The 13,854-nt window shown below is 40.2% G+C and overlaps 1 protein-coding gene across 1 annotated transcript; it reads right to left on the reverse strand.

Annotated features, from left to right (window-relative positions):
* Nucleotides 1-10,913: 10,913 nt before the first annotated feature.
* LOC143607448 (putative RNA-dependent RNA polymerase 4) lies at nt 10,914-13,769 on the reverse strand. The gene is made up of 4 exons (XM_077082892.1): nt 13,572-13,769; nt 13,366-13,504; nt 11,952-12,115; nt 10,914-11,224 (listed from the first exon to the last, which is right to left on the reverse strand). The coding sequence occupies exons 1-4, from the start codon at nt 13,698-13,700 to the stop codon at nt 10,979-10,981; spliced, it is 678 nt and encodes a 225-aa protein (XP_076939007.1). The 5' UTR covers nt 13,701-13,769; the 3' UTR covers nt 10,914-10,978.
* Nucleotides 13,770-13,854: the final 85 nt, after the last annotated feature.

Genomic DNA, 13,854 nt, shown 5'->3' on the forward strand with positions numbered 1-13,854 from the left:
GAGTTGACTGCTAAAGGATTCATTCGCCCTAGCTCTTCGCCCTGGGGTGCTCCGGTGTTGTTCGTTAAAAAGAAAGATGGATCGTTTCGCATGTGTATTGATTACCGCGAGTTGAACAAACTCACCATTAAGAACCGGTATCCCTTACCGCGTATTGACGACCTCTTTGATCAACTCCAAGGTGCCTCTTGTTTCTCCAAGATTGATCTCCGCTCTGGCTATCACCAGTTGCGCATCCGCGATGAAGATGTTCCGAAGACTGCTTTTCGAACTCGTTATGGCCATTTTGAATTCTTGGTCATGTCCTTCGGTCTAACCAACGCACCCGCCGTTTTCATGGATCTAATGAATCGGGTGTGTAGGCCTTTCTTGGATAAATTCGTGATCGTGTTTATCGATGATGTTCTGGTGTATTCTAAGACCAAGGCCGAGCATGAGCAACATCTCCGATTGGTATTGCAAAAGCTTAGAGCTGAGCAACTCTATGCTAAGCTTTCCAAGTGTGAATTCTGGTCTGATGAAGTACAGTTTCTTGGTCATGTTGTTAACAAGATGGGTATTCATGTCGACCCATCCAAAATTGAAGCAATCAAGAACTGGATTACGCCATCCTCTCCTTCCGAGATCCGTTCCTTTCTGGGCTTAGCTGGTTATTACCGGCGTTTCATTTCGAACTTCTCAAAAATCGCTTTGCCTTTAACAGCTCTAACGCACAAAGGTAAACCGTATATTTGGGGCTCGAAGCAAGAAGAAGCCTTTCTATCGCTCAAGCGATTGTTGTGTGAAGCTCCTGTTCTTGCGCTACCTGAGGGTAATGATGATTTTGTCGTGTATTGCGATGCATCCAACCAAGGTCTCGGTTGTGTTCTTATGCAACGAGGCAAGGTTATCGCTTACGCATCAAGGCAACTTAAGGTTCATGAAAAGAATTATACAACTCACGACCTCGAACTTGGTGCAGTTGTTTTTGCCTTGAAGATCTGGAGACACTACCTTTATGGTACTAAGTGTATCCTCTACACTGACCATAAAAGCCTTCAGCATATCTTTGATCAAAAGGAACTCAACATGAGGCAACGCCGATGGAACGAACTCATCAGCGATTACGATTGTGAGATCCGGTATCATCCTGGTAAGGCTAATGTGGTAGCCGATGCGCTCAGCCGAAAACCCTGCCAGCTTAACTGTATTTTGCCGCGCACGCAGCTTCACTTCGCGCCGATCCAAAGCAACCTTGAATCGCGCATTCGTGACGCGCAGCGCGCATCCATCAGTAATGGTAACCTTCGCGCCGAGTTAGCGTGTGGCGCGGAAGCACATTTTGTGCCTAATCTGAGTGGAATTCTCTGCTATCTCAATCGCATCTGGATTCCCTTTGATGAGAATCTTCGCGCTGATATCCTGAGTGAAGCGCACAAATCTCGGTATTCCGTTCATCCTGGCGCTGATAAGATGTACAAAGATTTGCGCATTACTTATTGGTGGCCCGGTATGAAAAAGGATATTGCTGTGTTCGTAGCTAAATGTCTGACTTGTTCTAAAGTGAAAGCTGAACATCAACGCCCATCTGGTTTGCTCGAACAACCAGAGATTCCTACGTGGAAATGGGAATGTGTAGCGATGGACTTTATTACCAAGTTACCTTTGACAGCAAGCAAACATGATAGCATTTGGGTAATAGTGGATCGTTTGACTAAGTCTGTTCACTTTCTGCCCATTCGTGAAAACTACCGTGTTGAGCAACTCGCGCAGCTTTATGTCAAGGAAATTGTCTGCCGCCATGGTACTCCTTTGAGCATCATATCCGATCTCGATGGCCGTTTTATATCTCGCTTTTGGAAATCTCTCCAATCTGCGCTAGGAACTCGCTTGGACATGAGTACGGCATATCATCCCCAGACTGACGGTCAGTCTGAGCGAACTATTCAAACTCTTGAGGATATGCTCCGATCTTGTGTTCTTGATTTTGGAGGTAATTGGGATTCACACCTGCCTTTGATTGAGTTCTCTTATAATAACAGCTATCATTCCAGTATCGGTATGGCCCCATTTGAAGCACTTTACGGTCGTAAGTGCCGCTCCCCGATTTGTTGGAGCGAAGTGGGTGAAGCTCAAATCACAGGACCCGAACTTGTTCAAGAGACAACCGATAAAATCGCCAAGATCCGTGATCATCTGCTGACTGCCAGAAGCCGACAGAAGAGTTACTCAGATCGTAGGCGGAAGCCTCTCGAATTTCAAGTTGGTGATCTTGTTCTCCTCAAAGTGTCGCCCTGGAAGGGTGTTGTCCGCTTTGGGAAGAAAGGTAAGCTTGCTCCTCGATATGTTGGACCATTTAAGATTCTCGCGCGTGTAGGAAAAGTTGCCTACAGACTAGACCTGCCGCCCGCGCTCAGTAATGTGCATCCAACGTTCCATGTTCCAATCTCAAGAAGTGTTTAGCTGACGAGAACCTTCACATTCCACTTGATGAAGTTCAAGTTGATGAATCTATGCATTTCGTTGAGAAGCCTGTTGAGATTATGGATCGCGAGGTTAAGCAAACCAAGCGCAGTCGTATCCCTATCGTGAAAGTTCGCTGGGAGTCCAAGCGCGGAGCCGAGTTTACATGGGAAAGGGAAGATCAAATGAAGATCAAGTACCCGCACCTGTTCTCTGCGCAACCTACTTCAAGATAAATTTCGGGACGAAATTTCTTAAAGTAGGGGAGACTGTGACATCTGCCCCGATCCGACCCGACCCAGGTACCCGTTTCCCTTATCCGATCTCTTTCTTTTGTGATTTAATATTTATTTATACTTATATTTTACTTTTAATAATAATAATATATTTTCCTTCCCGCCTCTTTCTCTCTCTTTCTTTCCGCCGTCCCGTCCCTCTCCTCCTCTCTTTCCGCCTTCTTTTCCCTCTTGTCGCCGTCCCGCCCTTACGCCTTGTTTCCCTCTTTTTCTTCTAACTCTTTGCTTGTCCTTTGTTCCTTCCCGCCTAAGGTTGTCTGCGCAGCTCCACGCGCCAGACCCCTTACAAGGAAGCCTGCGTGAAGACCATCTGTTCCTGCGATACGCGAGACGAACTCTTCTCGCAGCGCGCTAAGAATTGTAATTCTTCTCGCAGCGCGCTAAGAACGGTAGTTCTTCCCGCGACGCGCTAAGGATTGTAGTTCTTCTCGCAGCGCGCTAAGAATCGTAGTTCATCCCTCGACGCGCGAAGAATTATAGTTCTTCCCGCGGCGCGCTAGGAATTTTAGTTCCTCCCGCGGCGCGCTAAGAAATGTGATTCTTCCCGCGGCGCGCTTAGAAATGTAGTTCTTTCCGCGACGCGTTAAGGTTGGTTCTGTCTGCCTTCGCGCTCGCGCTCTCTTGACCTTCTGTGTCTGCCTTCGCGCTCGAGCTTTCTCGCGCTGAACCCTTTGAGTTTTCTTCTGTTTAATCTAGCCGTTTGCTTTTGTGTTGTCTTATCTTTTGTGCTGTTGACCTAATCTGCTTTATGTCTGAAAAGCCACTTTCGGCGCAGCATGCGCACCAACCCCATTGGTTGGCAGAAAAAGTGACTGACATTATCTTTTGAGATCTGCTTTTTCCATGCTTGACCAGTACCTTTTTCTGAACCGCCCATGCCTTTTTACTGTTAACCTGTCAGCTTTTTCTCTTTTTCCCTGCTGCCATATCTTTTGATATCTTTTGCTTTTGGAATCTTTTGCTTTCTGAGATCTTTTCCCCTTTTTCTAGGGATTGTGTTCCCTAGGGTTTCTCTATAAATAATAGTATTATTTTTCCTAACACTACACACACAAAACACTTAATCTCTCTTATTCTCTCTTGCTCCTTGCTCTCTCTGCCGTCCCCCTCTCTGCCTCCGTCTTCCTCCCTGTTCTGTCCTGCTTTTCCGGTAATATATATATTATATATAATAATTTACTTATGCTAACTTATAATCAAGACAAATCATTAAAACAATAATCTTATTTATAGGTTAACTTGTGCTTGTTTAAAGTTGGTTCTTGCTTTATCTTACACCGCATCGTTTATCAAGTGAGTAATCTCGTACCTAATCCCTTTTTGCTTTTAATGTTTTGGGATGTTCATGTGTTCATACAAACTTAGAGTCTTAAACTTGTTTATGAGCTTTAGTCGCGCAGTATCCCATGTGTTGAGGACGTTTACTTGGCTGTTTATTTGTATGTGTGTATCATTAACCGCTTTGTTCGGCCTATTCCGCAGTTTTCATGGATCCATTAGATGAACACGGGAGACCTATCGTTTACGGTTTTCTTTGTTTACACTTGCACAGATGTTTTCTCGTTTTTGTGCTCAATTGGGAGCACGGATTGAACTATGAACTATGAGCTATGATCTATCTAGGCTTGATCACAATCTGATTGCACCCTTGTTAAACACCAGACATACACGTGTTGCGCGCAGATTTATTGTTATCTATGTATTGTATTAAACTTGATTTCTCACCAACACGCAAGTGTTTGACGTTTTTTTAACACATGTTCAGGTTTGCAGTAGCTGTTCTGGAGCTTGTGGACACATAGGAAGTTTTCTTTATTTTGGACCTAGATTAAAATGTATCAAGACAAGTTTTTGCTGTTCGAATATTATGATTATAATATATTGATTTATGATGTTTTATGTTATCTATGTTTACTCTGCGCGTGCGCGAATGAATGTATTTATTAAATATTGACACCCAATAGTGTCACGAGTAATGAAACAATATGTGGCGCCCCGATGTATAATCCGCCTTTGGTCGGGGTGTTACATCAATTATATATCGATAGGTAGCTAGTCTATACAACAAGTATTACTACGTGTTCGACACCGAAGCTGACTCGTTTATTAAGTGCCTTGTCACCAGGTCCTCCAGACCATGGTACGTGTTAGCCAAAATTACACCCGCTCGACCTCCAGTCGAGTTTAGCGTTGGGTGGGGTTTGTCAAACCCAGTAGTACTACTCAACAGTGACTCGCTATTCAAAATATTAACCGGTTCGATGTGTAGGACTTCAAATGTTTCGTTTGCCACTTAGCCTTTACAAGTGATATATAATTTATAACAAAATCTTAAATGCGTTGTGGAGTATGTTATCTCCCCCAAGTGAAAAGCGTTTGAAAACAGTTTAAAGAGGGGAAAATGAACTCACTGTTTGCGAAGAATTTCCCAAATTAAATCACCAAGATGCGCGTCACCGAAAAACTCTCTCTAGCGTTCTAAAACAATAAAGAGATTTTTCTAAGTGTCGGAATATTATCGAGTCTCTAGACCCGGCACATAATACTTATGCACATAACATGTTTCGTGTTTCGTTTGTGAATCGTGTGTGACTTTAACCAGCGTATTTGTGACACATTACATGTGTAAGCAATCATATACGTGTCATATATTCATAAAGTACCTCACTATCAATTACTCCCCGTAAGGGCATTTTGGTCAACAAATAACAATTAACTAGCCATTATTCCCCATGAGGGCAATTTGGTCAAATCATGGCAATCAATTAGCAATTATTCCCCGCAAGGGTATTTTGGTCAAAACATAACAATTATATAGCAAGTATCATGTTTCATGCATTTTTACACAACTCAGCAGCTAGTTTCAGCGAGACAGAAATCTTACTAGAAAGATTATACTATTTCACCGATCATAGAATTTCAATTAACTTACCAAAAATCATCACAGAAGCACATATGTCTTAGGTTTCCAGAACATATTTTATTATATTTTTATTCCACATAGTTTTCTCACAATCATCAAATCATTACAGCAAACTCATAACAGTCAAATTCATGCGCAACAGAATGTTATTTGCAATTCCCGTTAAACGAAAAATCCAATAAATGCAAGACCACTTGGGTTAGGTTCCTAACTCAATAAGTCAACTTCCAGAAGTAGAACCAACCCAATTGGTCTCGTAGTTCATGAGATATAACATTTACAACACAACCTAACAGCAGGTCTAACAGCTCAGCTTGGCACAACGTTTTTGTAAAATCATAAAAGTTAACTTCTAATTGTCCAAAAATTACAAGTTTATACTTTATAGAAACTAGACTCAACCTAGTTTACTGTAGTACCAATAATCTCAACCAATTTTCACGTTTACACTTCGTTACAGTCACTTAAACATCATATACACATTCTGTCCAGAAACTGTTTGCATCCAAACTCAATATATTAACAACCTATGAACTATCATGCATTCATATAACACTCTAGACTCCATAAACACCATCCATGCACATCAATTACCCATTACATACATGATTAGGGTTTTTGTTTGAACTCAAACCATAGACACAACAATTAACATGCAACAACATTCAATCTAGTTATCAAATCATTATCCAATCAACAACAAATCATATTAACTATACATACATGAAATCGGTCAAGCTAGGGTTTTCAATTAACCCATTAAACATCAAAATCAAGTAACAAGGATGTAAAGGATGATCAATTATACCTTCCTAGCACCTAGTTCTTCAATCAAAAGCTTGAATTTAGGGTTGTAGGTGTGTGTATAGTGGACGGCAGCCAAGGAGCAAGGGAGGGAGGGGCCGATCGGACTTGTGGGGTTAATAATAATGAGTTAGGGTTGATTGTTAAGGATATATTTATAAACATACAAGTTACACTCAAGTCCCTCTACTTTCAATTGTTGTTTTTCTAACTTAACTAACTAGTTTACATCTTGAGTTAATGTTCATAACCATGTTATCACGTAACACATAAGTCTAACACATAATTATCACATAATTACTGTTTTGACGTTTTTCGTTTATTCATCAATCGTTTGCGTCAACTCGTTTGCGTTTCGGTGCAAATCCCGAAAGACTACACATGTAGTAAGTGTTAAGCGTCATTTAAACCCTAGTTTAAATGTAATGAAGTGTGCGTTATAGATTTAGTGATCTTAAGTTTGAATTGACGGAGTTGAGTTAACGGAGTTAACCTGAAATTGACGATTGTCACATGGTGGGAAGTAGGTGGTGGTCATGCATTGGTGGGCAGTGGCAGGTGGTGGTGGGCAACGAGATAATGGTGGTTGGAGGTGGTTGTGGTGGTGGTGGTAGTGGGTGGAGGTGGGGTGGGTGGTGGTGGTGGGCGGCGGGTGTGATGGTGGGGGGATGGTTGATGGATGCGGGTGGTGGTTGGCACTGACAGCGATGGTGGTGGTTGGTGGCAGTGGCGGCGGTGGACAACGGTGAGTGTGGGCGGCTGGCAGTGCTGGTTGGTACTGATGGCGATGGTTGGTGGAGGTGGGTGGTGGCAGGTGGCGGCGATGGTAGGTGGTGGTGGTGGTGGGTGGTGGTGGAAAGGTGATGGAGGTGATGTAGGGTGAATGGGGGAATAGAATGAAAAAAACATGAGGGTATGGAGGGAATGAAATTGGGGTATTTTAGATGGAATGTAATGGACTAGGTAATAAGTCATTCCATTTCTTTGATCAACCAAACACACTTTTTTCCATTCCCTCACAATGGGTCATTCCATTCCATCATTCATTCTTGTATTCCAAACGCTACCTAACAGTTTAGCAGATTGCGTAACAAAAACTAATTTAATGGTTCTATCAACTCATTAAATAAAATTGTGTAAGACCAATTGGGTTATATTTTAAACTCATAATACTAAGTTCTAGAAGTGAACCAACCCATTTGGGTCTGTCATTAGGGAGTTATGGTGTCCGAAAAATGGACCAGAATATAACTCCTCGAATCAGCTTTGACATATGTTTTTGTAAAATCATAAAAGGTATTCAACACTCATCCAAAAATTACAAAATTTACCTTTCTGGAAACTAGACTCAGAATACTATATCCTAAAATCAAGAATCGATCAATAATCATTGTTTAACATCGAGTTACAGACCAATCAATAAACGAGAACGAATCTGTCAGCCAACTGTTCTCAACAAAACTCAAACCCTAACATGTTTATGACATCTCTAGGGTTCTAATTAATCATGTTAAAAACCCCCGTTAGATATGATCGCTGGATGGCTGATGAAGTTTGGAGCAAGAAGCAAAGTGATGAAGAAGAGTAATGAGCTTCAATCGATGTTTATGGATTAGGTTTGTAATTGGGAGGAGGTGAAGGTGATGGTCACATGAAGCATAAAGTGTGGCCATTAACTAATAATAGTCACATTTGTTGTTTTGTTGTAACTATTAGCTTTTAGTCACACATCAAATATTATAAGTGACTATCAAATAATGCTTTATGATTATATAAAACACGTAAGCGTGACCATAGCTTTTAGCCACAAATGAAATAATTAAAATGTGACCATTAAATGTTAATAGTTACGCGTTTTGCTTTAATGTCATCCTTAGCTTTAAGTCACATATAAAAGCATATAAGTGGCTAACAAACAATGTTATATGGTCACATTGACCCGTAAGTGTGACAATATGTATTAGCATTCAACCACATCATTGAAACCTATTGTGGCCGTAGATCACATTCGGCCACATTTTTCTAAGTGTGGCTAGTAACTGTCACATTTTTTTTTGTTAAAGTGTGGCTAAAAGTTTCGACCAGTTGTGTACAGGTATGTTTTTTAGCACGGACAAAACATGTGTCGCTAAAGCTCCGAACATGTGTGACTAAGGTTCAGAACATGTGTGTTTTTGTCACATGAACCAAACATGTGTGGCTAAAATTTCTAGCAGGTGTGCTTTTTTTGTCACACAAATAAAAGTTGTGTGGCTGAAACTATGATTGGTGACCTTTAGCCACACATTTAATCTGAAGTATGGCAAATCGATTTCAGCACATGTGTGGCTAAAGCCATTTTTTCACGTAGTGGAACTTTTCCTTTATTACCTTAACAATATCATTGAAAAGTTTGTTCTCCTCAGACTCTCTAAAATTCAAGGAGATGTTGTATAATTCTTGCAACACCCAACAACTAGTAGGATAATAAACCCCCGATAACTTAGTTGTTGCGGTTTTGAAAACATCAAGATACTCCAAGAAATAACCGACATTGACCCAAACACGGGCGGGAAGCAAATCGGCCTCGCATCGAACAACAAGAGTGTTATGAAAACTTTGTAATGTGTCCCGTTGGGCAAAAGCACACTTGAGCATATGACAAGTTGAGTTCCAACGGGTTGGAACGTCCCAATTCGGCCCCAAATATTTTCTTTCAACCGATTTGCAATAGTTTTTTATATTCAAGATGCATTCTTTTACCACTTTTGAAAACATCTTGTAACATAAATCTAATGAAGTTAAACCGAGTCCCATTTTTTCATTGTCGAGACCTTGTTGAACAACCAAATTGATAATATGTGCAACACATCGAACATGAAAAAAATTCCCGTACAAGGTGGTGAATATTTAATGATAAATTTTTCTACCGCCTTTGAATTGTTTGATGCGTTATCAAACGACATCGAAAATATTTTTTTTTCAAGTTATAAGTCGTGATTACCTCATCTACAATTTCAAACAATTTATCGGTGGTATGTGGGTACGAGAAGTTTTCAAAAGTGATGGTGCGTTTCATCAATTGCCAAGACACCGAATCAACCCAATGAACAGTGACACAAATGTAGGATTCCGGTAACCCGTGTGGTGCCGACCAAATATCACTAGTTAAACTCACACTTGCTTGTAAAGTTTCAAAAAAGTTGATTAAAATTTTTTTTGCACACTCCCACAGTTTTATACAATGATGTCTAAGGGTAGTACGACTTACATGTGTGTATCGCGGTTGTAGAGTTTCTCGAATCATGGTTGTCAACTCGGGATTGTCAAAGTGGTTAAACGACAAACCTTGTTGAATAACGAACTTTGTCATTCTATCATGAACCTGGTTCATGTTGTAACGAAAGAGTGTACTTCTTTCAAGGCCTTGCAAATTTTTTTATCGATGTGCTTTTTAAAGTCGAATTAGAATCTTGCTTTAAGAAAGTGCCACAAAAATTGCAACATTGATCAACTCAACCAAATCCCAATTCTTCCATACATCTTCGTTGCGGATATGCGTGAGGACCCGCACAACTTCGGGGTTTTCTTCAACACGAACCGGGTCAATAAAAACGGATGTAGAAGCTTTCTTGTTAGCCTTGTTGGTTTTTGCCATAGTAACAACGAAGAAGTGGTGGAAGTGAAAAAAAACGGAGGCGTAGGTTAGTCAGGGTTGTAAAACGAGTGTACACCGAGAAGTATTTTGAGTGTTTTTGAATTTGGTGGTAAAACAATGGAAAACAAATCAATTTATATGATCCATGGACATCAAAAACCGGTTCCAACGACTCTTTTTTGAGATGCAACATCATTTATTGTCCAAAACCCAGCGGAACCGGTTATTTCGGGTAGGAACCGGATAAGGGTACAACCCGATTTGGGAAATAATATGAGGAACCGGGTAGGACTTTCGGGTATATAAATACCCATACCGGGCATTGGGTCCACCAGGTACGACCTGGAACCGGTTCGGGTCCGGAACAGGTATATTTTGTGCACGTCTAGCCTACAAGTCACTTATCCCACATCAATGCTTTTCGGATAATCCAACTAGATTCAAGAGTTTATACATTTCCGCGTTTCAAGCGACAATTCTAATCATTTTTGAAACTATTCCACTTGATGATAAAGTTAGCGGGGAATTTGAAGTAGTGAACAAGAGATACTCTATAGAAGCCACCGAAAAAATACACGACGCGTTCGTTGGACTAAACGCATTGGTCCAGAATCCAGATTTTGATTAAGAAAAACATGACTCAACATGTTCAAACAGTTAGATAATTCCCTGGCTTCTCTAATTAACAACATTTCTAATACATAATTAACACCCCACGTCCGACGGCCAGAGGTATTGGGGACTTGGGATTTCAAGTCATCAGACACTTCGAATTCCATGTTTTCACATGAAAACAACTCCATAACCCGATCATTGTTACTCTACAACATGCTATATTTACATACACTTCCAAAAGGGTTTGCAAACGAACATAACTTAAAATACACCATCAAATGATGAGGATAGAAATGTAATTTCTCTTTCACCCGTGTTCATACAGTGTATCTTCCTGTGATACGCGCAAAGGGCTGAACCAGCAACTTTCCAAGCAAACCCACATTTTCCAATATATTTTTGGCTTTTCGCAAAATCATAAGTAATATGGTAAATCGCGAGAGCTTCATTGTACACGTCCTCTATGTTGCGCGTGCTATCTTTGAAATCCAAGGCGCCGTATAACATCTGGATCATAAGTATCCAATAGGCTTGATATTGTTTTTCTTAAATATTATTTGCACGTATATTCAAATAGCTGGTACTGTCATAATTAATCTTAAAAAGAATTAGATGTGTGCATGGATAGGTCATGAGCTCAAACCGAACCAGATACCCAAAATTCGGTTTTAAGTTTTTGAAAAGTGTTCGGTTTTGGTTTGGGTGCGGTTTAGTTTCGGTTTTACCATTTGGGCTTAAAACTTTTAGGCCAACAAAAATGGCTTGTTCTGAATGATTAATTGATTCTTATACATTTAGGCTAAATATATGGGTTACACTATTAAATTCTTATAAATTATTTAACATTCAAAATAAAAAATTAAAATCCATACATTTGGTTTGGTTTGGGTTTTTCAGTTTTAAGAAATCAAAACCTAACTGATAATTCGGTTGTTACGGCAATATGAAACCAAGCCATAGGTTTTTGTTTTGAGTTCGGTTATTTTGGTTACGGATAGTTTTCTTGCTTTCATTCACATTTTAAATAGAATATTGTGATAACAACATAATTGCATAAACACTTGTACATATTGGTTTAACCGTCTCGCTCCCACTAAATCTGGTATGCACAGCGTACAAGTGATTAGGCGATTCTCTGGTTAAAATTTGTTCTTTATTAATAAACGCACCCCTATTTCATATAATTTATACACCAGTCCAAATTTATTGCAAACAGTTAGATAAATATATATACCTGCTTATACTTTGTGATCACCCTGCTGCAAGCATCTTTTTTCGATTGATCGTTGTTTGTCATTGCATTTGCCATCTCTTGCCTATAGGTTAGGTATCTTTTGTCCCATATAGTCAAGCAAGAATCAGGAATGTTGACGTTGAATTGTGGTAATTTCCAGATTTCTACACAAATTCAAGAAAAAAATAGTATAAACTTAAATAAAAAATAAAAAATAGACAGAATTACAAATTTTGTCCTTTAAAAAAAGCCAAATTACGGTTCGTGTCCTTTGTTAAGTTTCCTTGCAGGCGGTGTACTTTAAACATTTTTTTCCTACACGTTATGTCCTTTACGCTAACTGGGTTAGAAAAACTCAGTTAAGTATGACATGAGCCAGACATGTGATGGGCATAATTGTAATTTTAGTGTATCTTTAAATTAAAAAAAAAAAGAAAATATATATAATCAAAGTCTTCCGGTCAAATCAAAACCCTAATCGAAACTCGTTCATCGTCTTCCGCCAAATCGGGACCATAATCAAAGTCTGTTCATCGTTTTCGGCCAAATCGGGACCATAATCGAAGTCCATTCATCCTATTCCGCCCAAATCGGACTCTGTTCATCTTATTCCAGCCAAATCGGAACCCCAATCGGAGCTCGCTCATAGTCTTTGAATCAAATCGAAGACATAAAGATGCAATCGAGTAAGAAAGAGAGTGAATCTCGGTTCTTGGGGAGCTTCCGGTGGCTACGGTGGCGGTCGTTATGCTGGAGCTTTTGGAATTACAGCCCAATTAACGCCTTCAAGAGGGACGTTTTCTTGAGTGACGAGGGAGATGGGTTGGTCGTGTAGATTGGAAGAGGGTTTGGGTTTGTTGGTAACCTTGAGTTAGGTTTAGGAGATACATGCTTCCTGTCGCCGGCCGGAATGGATTTGGTGAAAGGGGAGGTGGATATGGCGGTGAACGGTGGTGGTGGCTGGTTGCAAAAAAGGCAGTGGTTGCCGGAGGTTGGATGGGGGCAGGTGACCGGAGATGGTGCCGGAGAAGAGGAACAGTGGTTTGATGGTGACCGGAGAAGGTGACCACCTGCAAAAAAGGCAGTGGTTTCCGGTGGTTTAGATTAGAGAGAGAAAGAGGAACAGTGGAAAGAGTATGGAGTCAGGTTCGGGTGATGGGCATAAAATTACAATTATGCCCATCACATGTCTGGCACATGTCATACTTAACTGAGTTTTTCTAACCCAGTTAGCGTAAAGGACATAACGTGTAGGAAAAAAATGTTTAAAGTACACCGCCTGCAAGGAAACTTAACAAAGGACACGAACCGTAATTTGGCTTTTTTTAAAGGACAAAATTTGTAATTCTGTCTAAAAAATATATAAAAAAAACTTAATGAAAAGGAAATGAAGGCAATAGCAGAGCAGGCTCACCTTGTATCGGTAACTTCTCATTTTTACTATTCTGAAATTCATCAAAAATCTTTCCAAGAATAGAAGTCGAGTGATATTCAGGTTTTCGACCCATGTGATGAGGATAACGTGTTGCTTTTAAATGATTAGGAATTTGTACCTGTTTCAGGAACAAGTGTTAAAAATAAATACGGGTGTGAAACATACGTAAAATGACACAAAATAACCTTTTTGCCACTTTTAGCCGCATCTAAAGCATCATAATACAAGTCAATCAAATGCAACATTTTGTTCTTAATAGCCTCTTTTTCATCATCATCAGCTTGCAATATTAGATACCGATCCATAAAGGCCATCCAACTATGGGCTGCAGTTCCAGCTGCATTACTGGATCGGTACAAAGTGTTTGTTAAATCACACAAATGAACGCGCCACGCATTAAAGCCCACTGGTTCATCTCTCTCTTCTTTCACTCCTTTCCTCCTTTTTCTCCTCTTTCGTTCTCTTTTT

The sequence above is a fragment of the Bidens hawaiensis genome, unplaced genomic scaffold, assembly GCF_021521415.1.
Source record: "Bidens hawaiensis isolate Kalapana, Puna unplaced genomic scaffold, B.hawaiensis_p1.1 tig00082630_1, whole genome shotgun sequence".
Classification (NCBI taxonomy): Eukaryota; Viridiplantae; Streptophyta; class Magnoliopsida; order Asterales; family Asteraceae; genus Bidens; species Bidens hawaiensis.